An 18693-nucleotide genomic window follows, 5' to 3' on the forward strand; every position below is an offset into this window, starting at 1 on the left:
CTCCTAAAGCATTTGGTCTGAGTATGTGCTTGGTCAGAACATGCAAATTGACTTTGGCAGTGATTCCTACCTTTCATCTCTCCCATGTCCAGGGTCTTTCCCAACTGCTCGAGCAAGTCTGCTCTAGCAGCATTTTTCTTGTGCTTTTTGCCATCATAATGTTGCTGAGCCATGCCAGGGTTGTTGAACCAGGCGTTGCATAGCTGGCAGTAGCGGTCTGAGTCACGGCGCTGTCGCGGGGAGGTCATGGGAGACGTTTCTGGGGAGCTCTTAACAGGACTGGGGGATGCCTCTGAAGTAAACACAAAAACAAAACATAGAATTGAGGTTCTGCAAAGCTTTTACTGGTTCAAGAGACACGTGACTTAATATATACCTTTAGCAACACTTGTTAATTATCTATTGTATCATCTTGGTAATGTGTGCAGTCTTTTCATCTTGCATCATATCAGAGTAAATTCAATGTAACGCCATGTCATTCAATATAAAATAAATCAATGAAGGTACAAAGGTAAATAAGAATACATAAATGTGTTGATATAATGTTATTATATTTAAATGAATAAGGCGTGGTTATCTAACATCAATATTTATTTAATATAAATATTGAATATATTGTCTCTATCTAATTATTGTGTTTGGTGTGAAAATGTGAGAAAAGCCCACATTTATTTGATTACAGATACAAAAAAAATTAAAGTCTAAAAAAATACATTAAAAAGCAGTCCTTTCAAAAACATATTTATTCATTTGTTGAACTATATTGCATCATTTATATTTACATTTATGTATCTATGTATTAATTTATTGCCTCACTAATTCTTCCAATATTTATTTCATGATTATAGTTATATCTATGTTTAATATTGAATAAAATTGCATTCAATATATTTCACTCTGAATTGGCTGTTATTAATATAAGAGAATAAAACTTGTATAACTCTTGCATTGGATATATTTATATGACAAAGTGTAATTGAGGCCGAAATGGCCACAACATCAAAATTCCCAATTCAGGAAAAATTGCTTAAAAATATAACCAGGATACTACTTTAAAACATATTGCTTAAAAGTCACATGTTGTGCGTTAGGGTTTTAACCAAGAATGCTGACTACTAATAGCATATAAAAACTAGAAAATTTCGCAAGAAATTTTGAAAGTGTGGCTACTACTGCCGTAAGACGTCGCAATATATAGCGCCCGTCTCTCCTCCAAAACACTTGAGTTGGTTTGTGTGTTAAACTGATTGGCTGATATGAAGCACCTGTGTGCTGCCGTCGTCATGGTGACCAAGAGTAAGCAGATTGATTAGAGGCAGACTGGCCTGTGGACTTAAGTAAGAACATTAATTATTTAATTAAAAAATCCTCATTTGAGCTTTATGTTAATTCACGGGGCTTTTATTTTGGTAGGAGAGAGAGAGAGAGCGAGAGAGATTAGTAGTGGTAGTTGGCAGTAGTAATAGTCAAAGTGTTAGCAGCAGTAGTCAGACAAGAAGACAGACAGAGAGACAGAAGTCATTTGTGTTGTGTGTGCGTGTGTAAGTGTCTGTGTGTCTGTTAAACTGCCCTAATGAGAACACCTGTGGGTTGCTAGATCAAAGGTTGCCATAGTGATGACTTCAAAGGGACTTCCTTACACTGAGCTTAATATACCTAAATGCTGTGGAACTCCTTTCAAACTATTTTAAAAAAATGGTACTTTAAAAGCCACAATTGCTTCGATATCGCATATGGAGCGTTAGGAAGACCTGATAAACAAATACTGTGACTGGTGAGTCTGTACGATAAAACATGTGTCTGTACGGGCGATTTACAAATCAGGTACGAGCTTCAGGGGAGACGTGGCTTTGGAGGGAGATTTAACATGGCGGCGGATGGCAGAGCGAAGTGGACTTGCTCTCGCATTCAGTCCGATTTCAAGACGTCTGAATCTGTTGGATTCCTATCGACCGCAGTTTATGACAGAAGACAAGATTTCCAACGTTTTGAGCTATAAATTATGCCCACAGAGTACACGGTACGGAGTTTACGGCAAATTTAAAAAAAAATAAATAAATAAAAAAAAAAATAATCGACAAGATCTGACGTACTCTGCCCTCTGAGTATGACATCACGCACTCTGAGCTCCGCAATACACACTAATGTTAAAGAGAGAAAAGGCGGCAAAAAAACAAAACTAAAACGCAGACAGTTTAAACAGTTTAAAATATTTCAAAAATCTGAAATTATAGAAAGATTGCTAAAGGTTGTGTCAACATTTGAAAAGTTAAATGGTGTTTTTTGCTGAATGTATGCAGAAGCTGTAAGCTGTTAAAGTTGAAGAAGATTTGAAGATTTTCCCCATTGGATCCCATTCATTTTAATTTTCATAAAAAGCTTAATAATTCATGAAGTTAAATAGTTAAAGATATGAAAAGATATAGCACACGTGTCCTTAAGAAGCTGAATATTTTAATAGTTGAACGGTTTCTGTGGCTGAAAATATGAAGCAGTTGAAATGGGCCAAAATACGTACGGAAGAAATAGCAAAAAACGTTTAATAAAGATTCGAAGAACAATAGTTGGAATGCTTTCAGCATTCCAACTAATAAGCCCGCAGGAGAACATGAAGTTGGCTTGCAACTGAAGCCACACTTAATAAAAGTTGACTTCTTTAAAGTGGACGTCTGTAGCCATCCGACAGAAAACAATTTAAGGGCTTTAATAAGCACTGATTAGCAGCAATGCAGCAACAAATGCAGCTCCGCAGCCCCCTGAAAAACAAGCCATTATCTCCAATTAATGCCTGAAGAGGGAAACCTAAATTCTACTTGGCAAACGGATTGAAGAGCCTACTCTCCTCGTGGCTGCCCACTTGTGCTTTCATGCATGGAAGACAGCATTAACCCCAAACGAGTGCCGTGTTGCACTGAGCGCTCCCCAATGCAAAATGTGCATCAACCGAATCAGTTTCAACCCTCGAGCCCTCAGTCCACCCTAAGTCAACATTTAGTGCTGTCCAATTACGTTCCATTACACCAGTCGACATTACAAATTGGCAACTCCAGTGAAAACCATCGGGAGAGAGAATGCACTTAACCTCAACGATCAGCATATTACTTTCTGTGAGTTTAGCCTGAAGAGATTCAGAGCTGAACTATAGGCAGAGCACACTTTAAAGTTGCATTATGTTTTACATAAGCACTTGGCTGGTGCTCTCATCAACCGCAACTAGCTAATTTGTAGAATTTGAATTTGTGACTTTTTGGTTATAGGGTGACTTTTCCAAATATAATGCCAATGCCAACTGTTAATTCAATAGTTGTAGTCCCCTTTGCAAGGAGGTCAGAGGTCAGCGGCAGAACAGAAGCCCATGAGCTGTTTTTGGATTGAATGCCTTGCTCAAAGAAAAGTGGCTTGGGGTGTGCATTATCCACATACATCAGTGACTAAAGGACTCAAACTAGCCATTATACAGCCAGCCTACATGCTAAGCTTGAGATTGAAGGAGCCCCACCTGCTCTTTTGCTATTCAGTAAGAAAACTATAGTTGGTAGTTGGTTATCTATGGATAACAAAAGTCTAATTTTCAGTTAGGGCCGAGGAGACATAACCTGAAAGCACAGCTCTTGGACAATTTAAAGGCTTTGGAAAACTCAAAGAAGGTTAAATATGTATGTTTGTGGAGATGACAAAGAACAAAAGAGACAATGATTGATTCCTGGCAACATGTTGACTTCATAGTGTATGTTTGCTGCTTTTTACTATTATCATTACTTGGAGTGCAGTTGCTTTGCTACTCTACCCATTGTTTCCGTGTCTCCTTAGTATTCTTTCCTGTGACCTGCTATCCTAAGTCCTTAAAAAATGCATCTCAAAGTGAGAGGAGGCCTGCAGAGGAGCTATGAGTAATGAAATGAGAGTTAAATTAAACATAAATATACAACTTCATGATCACTTTAACGCTCATCTGACAGTCATCATAAAATACAGCGGTAGGCTATATGAAAATAGACAGATGTTACAGTTGTGCCACTCTCATATTCATTTAACGACACTTTAATATGACTGCACAAAAGCAAGGATTTCTCACTTTATTTCCCATTTAACTTCAGTATTGAATTCAATTCACTCTATGTGCAGACATGGGAGTGGTATTAATCTACTCATTTTTAAAATGAATCATTTAACTTAATACACGTCCTGACAATACTGGCATCTTAGTCAACAGCTATGTAAAGTGTAACGCTTCAGTATCACATTAGAAATTGTTATCAGCATCAATCTCAATACACAGCATTCTCTGAAATGACCTGATTTTACTGTACTAACTTTGCCAAGCTATTATTCAAATGGTGCACATTCTTGACACCAGTAATAATATTTGTCATTGGGTAGATTGTCAATGGACTTGTATAGCACATTTCTATTCTTCCAACCACTCAAAGCACTACATGTTATCATTCACCTATTCACACCCATCAATTCCGCAGCAGGCCAAGTAGGCTGACCCAGACTTCCCTCTCCCCCACAACATTTTCTCATTCATTCTGGAGGGGATCTCAAGGCATTCCCAGGCCAGCTTAGAGATATAATCCATCCAGTGTGTTCTGGATCTTCTCTGGTGTCTCCTAATTGTTGGGTGTGCTCAGAAAACCTAAAAAAAAAACTAAAAAAACTAAAGCTCATTAAAACATACTTGCCTTCAACAATGGGGCCGGAATGTCTAAGTGGTCTTGCGGTCATCAGCATCAATGGTGAAGTAGCTCAGAAGCTGTCATATGATAACCTAATTTGTGATTTTGCAGCGAAGAGGCGCAGGAGTAAAGGAGTGAAGGAGTTATGCTTACGGCACCAAAATGGCTAGCACTGTTGTAAAAGATAATGAATCTGCATCCTATGGTAACATTAGACAAGGAACATTGGTGAGCTTAGCTAGCTTATTTGACTTGTGTAAACTTCTCAGGAAGCATGACAGACAACTACGTTTACTTAAACAAAATATATATATTTCTGTGCATTGCTTGTTGTTTTTGTTGATGTGTTTGCACACAAATGCTAAATTATTAAACATGAGGCCTTCACTCTGCAACAGCCAATACCATATTTTCATCAGGATTGATTATGTACTTTCATTTGAAAAATGTACAGATTGCAGTGCATTAAAGTATTTAGTTTAATCTGTACACATATGACATCCCTGTCCCAGGACCTCACATCAGATCAGGAAAAACTCCTCAAAGAAATTGAAAAAACCCTTTCACAGGGAAAAAAGAAGAACAGGTTTCTTTACAGGATGAGATTGAGAGAGAGAGTTTGTTCAAGTCTTCCAAAAGTTTAGGCAAATAACACATTGTTGTCATCAACACAGAAATACTGTTAGTCTGCAGGTGTTTTACCCTTAGGCTTTTGAACATTTACGAGTAGTTTCAACGGGGGAGGGTCTCTTACAGCCACCCAGCTGTCTGAGCTAAATGATTTTTTCCCTCATCATCCTACTTAAAGGCAATGTGTATGTGCTACTAAAGCGTTACATATTATACTGAACACCATATGGGAATGGGCACTAAAGTAATATTTACTTTTTTTAGGACCATGGAGAGCTATAAACTAAGACTAATGATAGCTGAACAGGACATACGGAAAGTATCTCTTGATAGAAAACCATAAATGATTGAAGAATTAAAGTGTATAAATACCCTGACTTCAATAATGCCCTCTGCAGCCTTAATGACAGGAGACTTGCCAGCTACAAGAGTTACTACTGTGAAGGTCATTCCATTGCTGGTGACTGCCTCCCACCATCAGTTTGTCGAATGCCTCCAACGCCTTTGATGATACAGAGATTCTGTCAAAACAGGTTATCATCAACAAGAAAAGAGCGATGGCCAAAGTTTTTTGACATTTCAAATATCTCAGTTGATGTGGAATTTAGACTGAGGCCGGCTAATCTTGCACGTCTCCGAGACCAGACATACCAGATTGTACCAAGAGATAGGAAGCATAGTATTTTTGAAAAGCTTGCTGAAATAATTTTCACATTTGATGCCTATCCAAAAGAAGACCGTAACCATTCTGTGGCATTAAATGGATGTTTCGAGGTTGTTATAAATGGGTGTAAACAAGGTGCCCCAGAAATGGCTTCAAAAGATCTCAAAATACAAAAAGGGTTTGAGGTAAATTATCTACCAGAGCTTTCAGATATTCATGATCAAGATAGCTCAGAGGCTGCGAGAGAGATCCTGATTGAAGAAGTGGAAAAAAAAATCATATACAGCTGTGAGCAGCACAGATTTGCTCAATATTTACTCAGGCTATGAGTTTATTCATTAGAAATACCTATAATCACAGCTGCTTTTCAATAGAAATGAATGGCGAAAATGTGGCAAATGTGAACTGGACTCTGCTTCGTACAATTGCAATGCAATGACAAAATAGTCCTGCCATGGGGCGAAAAAGAGTGTTCAAAGTTATTTTCATGTTCATTTAACTAAACTTGGTGGATGTGTTACATGTCAGATTTTAATCTCAAAATATTTAGCTTTTTTTGTTAATTATCTCCTCCTAGAAATCAGATGTGACAGCAATGTGCACCCTCGTTCTAATAGGCCTCCGTCTTTCTACTTGGTGATGCTCCCAGTAAATTCTATTACACCTGCTTTGACATTTCTTATAGTTCCATTCTATCCTAGACTTGTGTCAAATTGTCGTAATGAGCATAATATTATTGACTTATGGCCAGAGTTTTTTGTTTCGTAAGGTCAGTGATATTGATCACCACATTTCCAAGTGGACATTTGTTCCAAAATTGAATAAATTAAATTATCCTATCACACTTGGTTTCTTAGGTCTAAAAACCTTTATTGAAGATATGAGCACAATCTTTAACAAACACCAATTCATATGAGCCCTACACACTTACAGGACAAACATCACATCAAGGGGGCACAATAAGGGCAGATATGCCTGTCATCACAGCAGGGCATAGCAGATTAAACGCATGAAAATTTGTTAAAAGGTGAGTTTTATAAGATGAAGACAAAGTCAAGCTACCATGTCTTAAGTACTCATGCTTGTAGTTTGTGTTCACAAAGTAATCCATGTTAAATATAGCTTTTTAGTGAGTGCCAGCTCGCTGTTTAGCTGTATTTAGCTGCATTTTTTTAACAAACATGAAAATGATAAATACATGTTGGGAAGTCTAGCGTCCAGGAGGCATCTGAATTAGATGCCCGAACCACCTCAGCTGACTCCTTTCAACACAAAGGATGATTACAAGACCTTGGCAAAGCTCATTTGTCATTATCAGTGCAATCTCACAATACACTATCCTCCTCTAGTAAAGCGTAACCACACTGATTTAATACTCTCTACGACAGAGAGTGATTTGTCTTCGAGCCCACCAGTTTTGTGTGTTCACGTTCAAGGTGACCAACTCCTCATTTATATCATATCACGTTTTTGCACGATGACTCGTGTCTCGTACATAAGCCAGCAGGCACATAAAGGAATGAAACCCTTTCCTCCCATTTAGTACATCATTAGAGCCATACTGTTTTACACCCCTTGGTGCTTTGATTGAGGGTTCAGCTTGGCTCAGAAGGTGGGGCTCATTGCCATCGCCAAGCGGTAGATGGTTTTGCTTTGTTGTGGCACCTGCTGCATGAAGGACACTTGTAAATGAAAAAGCCCTTGCTTTTCAACATTATAGGTTTAAATGCAGGCAAGACAAAATATACCTTCTTTTGCAGCATGGACATGAAACACTCTAAAAACACTCTAAGAGGACTGTGGCATTGTCCTGAAGACATTTACTTTCTTTTCTGAGAATAACTTTTTTTTAGATCAGCAGGGTATGAGTCATTCTAGCCTGATGGTCTTGATTTATCATCAAGTCAGGGAGATAGCACATATACTACATTTTATGATGGCAGCATTGTAGCTGTTAGTCAGAGGACATCCAAGCATACATGCACACTGCAGCATTTTAGTGGCCTGGTTTTCTTCTGGATCTAGTTTTTCTACTTGGAATCCAAATTAATTCTTATTAAGATGGTAGCTTCCCTGTCCTTCAACAGAGACATGCTCTGTGGCAGTAATAATCATATTCACATCACTTAGAGTGTCTGCAGGGAGATGCGTACCACTCTCACTGGATGACAAGCATACATTTCAAAAGGCTCTTTTACATGAACGGCCTTATTTTTACAAAGCAATTTCAATGCATTTCATAAACTACAGAGCAGCTTGTGTATGTGCTTCCATCAGTAGGGAATTGAAACAAATAGGAGGTGTTATTGGTGCAAAAGCAGCACTGCAGCAAACACTTTTGCTCTGCTGTCTGAAACCTTTGCGTTCTGTGTACTTGTTAGCTGTAAATTTAAAGCTCAGTCTTATTATGCACTTGGCTCTTTTATTTGCTCTGTTTTGGGCTTCATGGATATTTTGTGAGAAGATTTAGCTTATCGCCGAGTAAATAAATACAACCTAACAATCCATTAAAAAAATAATCTACAGCCCTGCAAAGCAAACCCATACCGTTTACCCCTTGAAAACCTCAAAAAAATACACACTGTTTTCATATGCCACATGAATGCATCAAACACCTGTAAAGACTTGCACCAATCCATTAACTGATGTTCAAAACTGGCTAATTTTCAGCTGATTGCCCATGATGTCCGATCAGTCTAATATTTACTTACATGTTTTTTGCCGATCACATTTACACACGTTGCTGCATGATACTTTTACATTGGTACAGTGGCACAGATATTAATGCCCTTCAACCTTTCATTGCTATGAAAGTTTGACGGCTTGAGTGCAGAAGACAAAGCTTGCAATTTGTCACAACTTCAAGTTAAAAATAAGACATGGAGGAACAACCATAAGACATTGAGGAACAACCATAAAACATTTTAAACAAATTGATCAGACACTGATTTTATTGCTGGTCAGAGTAATTGTATTGACCGGCTCATCCTGCGTGTTTGCCTGACAAAGACCTCTTTATAAGGGAGCTGACAGCACGATGTACGAGGGTTGCATTAACTAAAATTATTATGATTTTAAGCTCTTCCTTAGTGAAAACTGTAACATCATGATTTGCTTAAATGTAATCTTTAAAAAGTAGGTTGTGTATGAAACATGAAAGTTATTTGAATGACAAAAAGCCTTTAAATGATCTTGTTAATGTATCATTAGAATTATCAAGTTGAGGAGATACACTCCTTTGTAGCTAATGTTGCATATGATGATCGAAGAAGGGAGACTATTGAAAAAGTGATAAAACATGATAAACATGATAAACAAATGATGATTTAGACACTAGTTTACTACTTTAAAGGGTTTTAGCATGTTCTTCCCTGATTCGTCACGCTGCTGGAAGAACAATCGAACGTCAGCCTTCATTGCCGATCGTCTACAAGTGGTTAATTGACCATGGATAATGAGTTACAGGCGTTGCTGACCTTGTTGTCTTTGCTAACAGCTGTTGTGCAGTTAAATTCTGCATTTTATAATACTACTGCTGACATGTGGAGGAAACAGCTGTTATTGCAACGATTAGTGAGTGGCAGGTCCAGCAGCGTTATCAGCCCTTCAGGTTGGACGTTTGAAATCAAGGTTTGCAGTTCCAATGCTGCGTTCACACCAAAAGTGTTGTGAATATTCATTCGACTTTATGTGGTTAATTTGCGTCATTCGCGCTGTGAAGGGGGCTTATCTCCGTGGCTTATCTCCGTAAAAAGTTACTTGTTGTTCCAAACTTCTTCCATTTCCAGATGATGGAGGCCACTTTGCTCATTGGGACCGCCAATCCTGCAAAAATGTTTCTCCAGATCTGTGCCTCAATACAATTCTGATTTGAAGTTCTACCATTAATTCCTTGGACTTCATGGCTTGGTTTGTGCTCTAACATGCACTGTCAACTGTGGGGCCTTAAATAGACAGGTGTGTGCCTTTGTAAATCATGTCTAATCAGCTGAATTGAGCGGACTCCAATCAAGTTGTAGGAACATCAAGGATGATCAGTGAAAACAGGATGCACCTGAGCTCAATTTTGAGTGTCATGGCAAAGGCTGTGAATACTTATGTACATAGTATATGTTCATTCTTTTCAAAAATTTGAAAAAAACGTTTTTCACTTTGTCATTATGGGTTCATTGTAGTCATTATGTATTCATAATTGATGCATTGATAGGTTCTTTATTCATTATTTTCTTTCTTTGTTTTCTTAGTTGAAAAAGTAAAGTTCAATAGAAATGTCATTCGTAAGAAACTTATTTGATTTGTGTGTATGATATAAGTAGTCACTGTACGACAAGATCTCTATAGTAACCCTGAGATTATGACACTTAATTGAATGAACATACTTTTCTCCCCAATGTTTTCCAAAGTTGGGTGGTGTCCTAATTTGAATCTATTGCTAAATTCTGTTATATAAATATTGTGTGGTACCTAAAGCTGAGTGTTGTCACTCTCCTTCATCCTTATATACACAGAGTTTACGGTTCATAACAAGAGTTATTAATCTGTAGTTACATATTTTGATAGGCTGTCAATGTAGCCACATCTTGGGCGCAGCTGTGCTATGATCTAAATTCAAAGGTCAGCATGCTTTACATGTGTGGTGGAAATTAAGAGTTTCCTCGTGAGAATCAACAGTATTTTGAGCAAGTTAGTCCTTTAACAATTTATTTCAGATACGATATAAAAGAATATAACTAGAAAATTTCGCAAGAAATTTTGAAAGTGTGGCTACTACTGCCGTAAGACGTCGCAATATATAGCTTTTGTTTCTGACGCCCGTCTCTCCTCCAAAGCACTTGAGTTGGTTTGTGTGTTAAACTGATTGGCTGATAAGAAGCACCTGTGTGCTGCCGTCGTCATGGTGACCAAGTGAGCGCCAGCAGACTGATTAGAGGCAGACTGGACTGTGGACTTAAGGAAATAAACTACTGAACGTCCTGAACACACACAAACGTATATGAAATATCATATGACCTTATTAATGATCACAGTGTTGACAACTACACAATATAAAACACACGTAAACGTCTTTGTGTGTGTGTGTGTGTGTTTGTGTGTGTCTGTTTGTGTGTGTGTGTGTGTCTGTTTGTGTGTGTGTATGTGTTTGTTTGTTTGTTTGTTTATTTGTGTGGGTGTATGTGTGTCTGTGTGTGTGAGACAAACATAGAGACAGACAGAAGTCATCTGTGTTGTGTGTGCGTGTGTAAGTGTCTGTGTGTCTGTTAAACTGCCCTAACGAGAACACCTGTGGGTCGCTAGATCAAAGGTTGCCATGGTGATGACTTCAAACGGACTTCCTTACGCTGAGCTTAATAGACCTAAATGCTGTGGAACTCCTTTCAAACTATTTTAAAAAAATGGTACTTTAAAAGCCACTATTGCTTCGATATCGCATATTGAGCGTTAGGAAGACCTGATAAATAGATACTGTGACTGGCGAGTCTGTACGATAAAACATGTGTCTGTACGGGCGATTTACAAATCAGGTACGAACTTCAGGGGAGAAGTGGTTTTGGAGGGAGATTTAACATGGCGGCGGATGGCAGAGCGAGGTGGACTTGCTCTCACATTCAGTCCGATTTCAAGACATCTGAATCTGTTGGATTCCTATCGACCGCAGTTTATGACAGAAGACAAGATTTCCAACGTTTTGAGCTATAAATTATGCCCAAAGAGTACACGGTACGGAGTTTACGGCAAATTTTAAAAAAAAATTCCCACAACAACTGACGTCGCTCTGCCCTCTCATTATGACATCACGCACTCTGAGCTGCGCAATACACACTCATGTAAAAGAGAGAAAAGGCGGGAAAAAAACATAAAACTAAAACAATAATTACATGAACACTGTACTAGCTATCAAAAAATGTCCAATTAGGCAAATGAACTCAAGCCTTTTGTCGACGTTTTAAACTTTAATTCATTTCTCTACCTCCTATTATGGCGAGTCACTATGGGCACAAAGATGAGTGTTTTTTTGCGGCGAAACCCCATTCAAAGTCAATGGGAAAATTTCTCGCGGTTTTGCGATTTTCGGGAAAACGGCCAGGTGAATCTCTTAGAAAAGTCATAGCTCACGATTCCCGTGCAAGCCGCACGTTTTGATGTATTTTGACGCATGTGCTGGCAACGCTGTGGGAGGAGTAGCGGTCCAAACTTTTGATAATAATAAGCAACTAGAAAGAGCATTTCCTGCTGAAAATGCGTTGGAATGCAAAAAGCTGAAGCTTATAGCTGAAATATTTGAAAGAAATAGCTGAATATAGCTGAACATAGTGGAATATAGCTTAAATTAGCTAAATATAGCTAAATATATTTGAAAATGAAAGAATAGCTGAATATATGTAAAAATAGCTGAATATATTAATATAGCTGAAAATAGCGGAATAGATGAATATATAAATAAATAGCAAATCATTATTGAAAATATAGAAAAGGCAAAATACCTGCTAAAATTTTACAGTTCAAAGTCATTTAATTGAACTGTTGAAAATTCTTGTCGTTTAAATGTATAATTGGAAAAGTTGAAAGGAAAACTGCATCATCTAAATCAGGGGTGTCAAACATACGACCCGGCCCGCCACAGTGTCCAGTCCAACAGAAGAAAAAAACAAGTTTTTTTGAAAAATTAAAATCTGTCATAGGTGGGGTTTGAACCACTGACCCTTTGCTCCTAAGGCGGAGTTGCTAACCACTGATCTACAGGTACAGTTGGTGCAAGACCTGATATCACTGAGTGTCTACAAAACCATCCGTCAAACCTCAGAACGTGAACGTCAGTGACGCTGTTAATCCTGACGTCTATAACCAAAGTGACCTGCACACACGCGCGCGCACACACACACACACGAACGTGCACGCGACCATAATAACACGTTCACGCGCGAGCACGGCCGTTCATGTGCGCGACCCGTTCGCGTGTGCGGCCGCTTACGTACCTGCTGCCTGTAGATGCACAGACCAAAGGGCTGCTGCTGGGGACGGACCGGCTCTCCCATTCAGTCGGACGTCAACAAGCTAAAGGTTTTGTCAACATGTGAAATTTTAAATATTGTCTCAAGCTCAACGTATGAAGAAACTGTAAACATTTGAAGTTGGAGATGATTTGAAGATTTCCCCATTGGGTCCTATTATAAAAAAAATCATAAAAAGCTTAATAATTTGGAAATTTGAAAAGTCAGAAATATGAAAAGTCATAGCCATCGTCTCCTTAAGTAGCTGAATATTTGAATAATTGAACTTTTTTCTGTAACTGGAAATATGAAGGACTAGTTACGGTCCAAAATACGGATGGAAGAAATAGAAGAAACAGTTTAATAAAGATTTGAAGAACAATAGTTGGAATGCTTGCAGCATTCCAACTAATAACTAGAAAGAGCATTTCCTGCTGAAAATGCGTTGGAATGCAAAAAGCTGAAGCTTATAGCTGAAATATTTGAAAGAAATAGCTGAATATAGCTGAACATAGTGGACGTCGATAACCAAAGTGACCTGCACACACGCGTGCACACACACACGAACGTGCACGCGACCATAATAACACGTTAACACGGCCGTGCACGCGCGCGGCCGTTGAGGCGCGGGCGCACCCGTTGGCGAGCGTTTACACGCGCGGCCGTTTCACGTTAGTGGGCGTTTACGTGTGCTGCCGTTCACGCGCGAGCACGGCCGTTCATGTGCGCCACCCGTTCGCGTGTGCGGCCGCTTACGTGCCTGCTGCCTGCAGATGCACAGACCAAAGGGCTGCTGCTGGGGACGGACCTGCTCTCCCATTCAGTCGGACCTCAACACGTCTTATCTGTTGGATTCCTATCGACCGCAGTTTACGGCAGAAGACAAGATTTCCAACGTTTTGAGCTATAAATTATGTCCAAAGAGTATACGGTTTGGAGTAGAGAGCAAGTTTAAAATATGTGTATCGCCAAGTGCCCTCGCTCTGGAGTATGACGTCACCGCTGTGAGCTGCCCAACACACAATAATGAGAAAGGCAGAAAAGGTGCGGAAAAACTATAAAACGAAAACGCCGACAGTTAAAACAATATAGGATATATCAAAAAGATGAGTAATACAATAACAGCTAAACGTTTTGTCAACATTTTAAAGGTGGAATGGTGTCTCTAGCTGGAGGCATGACAGAGCCTTTACCTTTTGAAGTTGAAGAGTTGAAAGCGGATTTGAAGATGTTCTTCATTGGAAACCATTCTTTTTTTTTTTTATAAAAAGCTGAATAATTTTAAAATTTGAGAAAATATGAAAAATGTAAAAGCGTAGATTAATAGCTGAAGGTTTTGTCAACATGTGGAATTTTAAATATTGTCTAAAGCTCAACGTATGAAGAAACTGTAAACGTTTGAAGTTGAAGATAATTTGAAGATTTCCCCATTGGGTCCCATTATAAAAAAAATCATAAAAAGCTTAATAATTTGGAAATTTGAAAAGTCAGAAATATGAAAAGTCATAGCCATCGTCTCCTTAACTAGCTGAATATTTGAATAATTGAACTTTTTTCTGTAACTGGAAATATGAAGGACTAGTTACGGTCCAAAATACGGATGGAAGAAATAGAAGAAGAAACAGTTTAATAAAGATTTGAAGAACAATAGTTGGAATGCTTGCAGTAGTTGGAATGCATAGTTATTAGTTGGAATGCTTGCAGCATTCCAACTAATAACTAGAAAGAGCATTTCCTGCTGAAAATGCGTTGGAATGCAAAAAGCTGAAGCTTATAGCTGAAATATTTGAAAGAAATAGCTGAATATAGCTGAACATAGTGGAATATAGCTTAAACTAGAAAGAGCATTTCCTGCTGAAAATGCGTTGGAATGCAAAAAGCTGAAGCTTATAGCTGAAATATTTGAAAGAAATAGCTGAATATAGCTGAACATAGTGGAATATAGCTTAAATTAGCTAAATATAGCTAAATATATTTGAAAATGAAAGAATAGCTGAATATATGTAAAAACAGCTGAATATATTAATATAGCTGAAAATTGCGGAATAGATGAATATATAAATAAATAGCAAATCATTACTGAAAATATAGAAAAGGCAAAATACCTGCTGAAAAATGTTACAGTTCGAAGTCATTTCATTGAACTGTTGAAAATCATTGTCGTTTAAATGTATAATTGGAAAAGTTGAAAGGAAAACTGCATCATCTAAATCAGGGGTGTCAAACATACGACCCGGCCCGCCACAGTGTCCAGTCCAACAGAAGAAAAAAAAAAGTTTTTTTGAAAAATTAAAATCTGTCACAGGTGGGGTTTGAACCACTGACCCTTTGCTCCTAAGGCGGAGTTGCTAACCACTGATCTACAGGTGCAGTTGGTGAGAGACCTGATATTACTGAGTGTCTACAAAACCATCCGTCAAACCTCAGAACGTGAACGTCTGTGACGCTGTTAATCCTGACGTCTATAACCAAAGTGACCTGCACACACGCGCGCGCACACACACACACGAACGTGCACGCGACTATAATAACACGTTCACGCGCGAGCACGGCCGTTCATGTGCGCGACCCGTTCGCGTGTGCGGCCGCTTACGTGCCTGCTGCCTGTAGATGCACAGACCAAAGGGCTGCTGCTGGGGACGGACCGGCTCTCCCATTCAGTCGGACCTCAACACGTCTTATCTGTTGGATTCCTATCGACCGCAGTTTACGGCAGAAGACAAGATTTCCAACGTTTTGAGCTATAAATTATGTCCAAAGAGTATACGGTTTGGAGTAGAGAGCAAGTTTAAAATATGTGTATCGCCAAGTGCCCTCGCTCTGGAGTCTGACGTCACCGCTGTGAGCTGCCCAACACACAATAATGAGAAAGGCAGAAAAGGTGCGGAAAAACTATAAAACGAAAACGCCTACAGTTAAAACACTACAGGAGATATCAAAAAGATGAGTAATACAATAACAGCTAAACGTTTTGTCAACATTTTAAAGGTGGAATGGTGTCTCTAGTTGAAGGCATGACAGAGCCTTTCCCTTTTGAAGTTGAAGAGTTGAAAGCGGATTTGAAGATGTTCTTCATTGGAAACCATTCATTTTTTTTTAATAAAAAGCTGAATAATTTTGAAAATTGAGAAAATATGAAAAATGTAAAAGCGTAGATTAATAGCTAAAGGTTTTGTCAACATGTGAAATTTTAAATATTGTCTAAAGCTCAACGTATGAAGAAACTGTAAACGTTTGAAGTTGAAGATGATTTGAAAATTTCCCCATTGGGTCCCATTATAAAAAAAATCATAAAAAGCTTAATATTTCAAAGATTTGAAAAGTCTGAAATATGAAAGGTCTTAGCCATCGTGTCCTTAGGTAACTGAATATTTTTATAATTGAACTTTTTTCTGTAGCTGAAAATATGAAAGAGTTGAAGAGGTCCAAAATACGGATGGAAGAAATAGAATAATAACTAGAAAGAGCATTTCCTGCTGAAAATGCGTTGGAATGCAAAAAGCTGAAGCTTATAGCTGAAATATTTGAAAGAAATAGCTGAACAGAGTGGAATATAGCTTAAATTAGCTAAATATAGCTAAATATATTTGAAAATGAAAGAATAGCTGAATATATGTAAAAATAGCTGAATATATTAATATAGCTGAAAATAGCGGAATAGATGAATATATAAATAAATAGCAAATCATTATTGAAAAGCTGAAGCTTAAAGCTGAAATATTTTTAAAAAATAGCTGAATATATGTGTAAATAGCTGAATTTAGCTGAATTCAACTGAATTTAGCTCAAAATAGCAGAAAATACAGAAAAGGGAAAACTAGCTGCTGAAAAGCATTGAACAGAACTGCTAAACATCTGTATAGTTAAAATGTAGAACTGCAAAAGATGGAAGGAAAACAGCATCATTTTAAATAATCCAAGAGATGTATTGCAATCCAGAAAAAACTAGAAGATAATTTGTGAAATTGTAGACATGGGAAAGGTGGGAGAGGTAGTAGAAGTATAATCATAACAAACATGTAGTAATTTAAACAGCTGAAAGTTTATTAGTGGTAGCAGCAGAAGTATCATTGTATGTAATCGAAGAAACAGTTCCATCAGCAATTATGAACCAGACAATGACCTCATCATAAATATATTTTATTTGTTTATATTTAACTTACCATTTAGAAAGCCATTTGTAAAGTAATTAACACAGTACATTAGAATCAACAGCAATAAATCAGAAGAAATCATATAAAAACTGTGAGAGACTGTCTTACTGACAAAGTAAAAAAAACACAAACATTTTTGCATATTTTATTATCCAAATAAGGGTGACATGTTTATTGACCTGCATTAATCTGAAATAAATTACATTGAAATAAATTGAACAGAAATTAAATTAATTCAAAATCAAAATGAAACTATTTGCAAAAATCTTTATGGTTTCATTTTGCCCAAAGATTTCACAGTATCTGCATTTTGGCCCACCAGAAAGAAACACAAGGGGCAAACTTGGGTAGATTTGTTTTCCAATTAAATCGTTGAACAAAGTTGTGTGTTTTAGTCTGAAGACAATAGCTTCATCTTGTCTGTGTAACATTAACACTGAGTTTACATGTGCAAGAGCTTTTCAATTGGGCTTTGATTATCTTAAAGTTATACATATGTGAAAAACCTTGAATATATGTACAAGCTGAAACCTCATACTAATGAATCAAAACATTAGAATATAAATATGTTCTTTCTTTCAGGTCTATTAGTTCCTATGCATGTAGCAATTGAACTAATTGACATATTTTCATCCTTAATCTGCCATATATGTTTTACAAAACTGATTAATAGGAAAAAGGAAGGATGGCAGGAATAAATAAATGTAACCAAATAAAATAATAAATCGTGATGAAACATAAAATAAACAAGGTAGAGATCAAACAAACCAAAAAATAAATAGCTGCCCTGTTGTCATTCTGTTTGTAAGGGATTAGTGTATGTTTGCTGTTTGTTGAATCTGTCTGTTCTTGGCACAAACCAAACTGTCAACAGATCTCAGTGTCAGTGTGATACTGTAAAGGGCTGTAACATGATCTTTGACCTGTTCAGTGGCTGTAGAACTGTTTCTCCAGTTATCTGGTCAAAGTTTGGTGTGAGGACAATGTCACGAAAAGCAACATGGATCAGGAGAGGCCTTAAAGAGAACAACAGAGAGAAACATTATTCTTATTCCTGTTGGTGTAAATAGCATGCAAGCAGTACATCCAACAGTGTGTTGTTGTTGCGGTCAAAGAGAAGTATTAAACTAAGGGAATAAAGAAGATATGTTACCTTTACAGCTTGTTTAGGGAGGAACTTGACCAGAACAAATCAGTGATGACTGCTTGACACCTGATCTGCAGCAGTTTAGTTCCCTGTAGCCGTACACCTGATCACTTGCTTCAGAATCAACTGTAGTTAGTCTCTGATGAGCTGAACTGAGCACAGCAATGGATGCACCGATGGTGATGTTCAGGTAGCACAATGGAGCTGGTCCTGACAAGAGAAAAGCTATTGTAATAAACTGAAGACTGACACCAAACATGTTAACAAGTTACATAATTTACAATAATCAAATACCTTGAACTTTGCTGCAGTTCAAAACAACAAGCCATTTCTCACAGAAGTTTAGGAGGGCTGCATGATGTTCAGCTTCTTTGTGTGTAGCTCTCTACGTAGTCCTGAGTGTTTTCACAGTGGAGTGGGTGGGATGACA

General features: G+C 37.8%; 1 protein-coding gene across 1 annotated transcript in view; it reads right to left on the bottom strand.

The window, feature by feature from the left end:
• The window catches only part of LOC137805053 (zinc finger matrin-type protein 4-like), a 167477-nt gene that overhangs the window by 56780 nt on the left and 92004 nt on the right, over positions 1–18693 (bottom strand). The window contains exon 5 of the mRNA XM_068604720.1: positions 71–292. Within this exon, the coding sequence (XP_068460821.1) occupies positions 71–292 (222 nt within the window). The remainder of the gene's footprint in view (positions 1–70; positions 293–18693) is intronic.

Source organism: Clinocottus analis, unplaced genomic scaffold, assembly GCF_023055335.1.
Source record: "Clinocottus analis isolate CAN_PGR_092001 unplaced genomic scaffold, fCliAna1.0.p SCAF_7, whole genome shotgun sequence".
Taxonomy (NCBI): Eukaryota; Metazoa; Chordata; class Actinopteri; order Perciformes; family Cottidae; genus Clinocottus; species Clinocottus analis.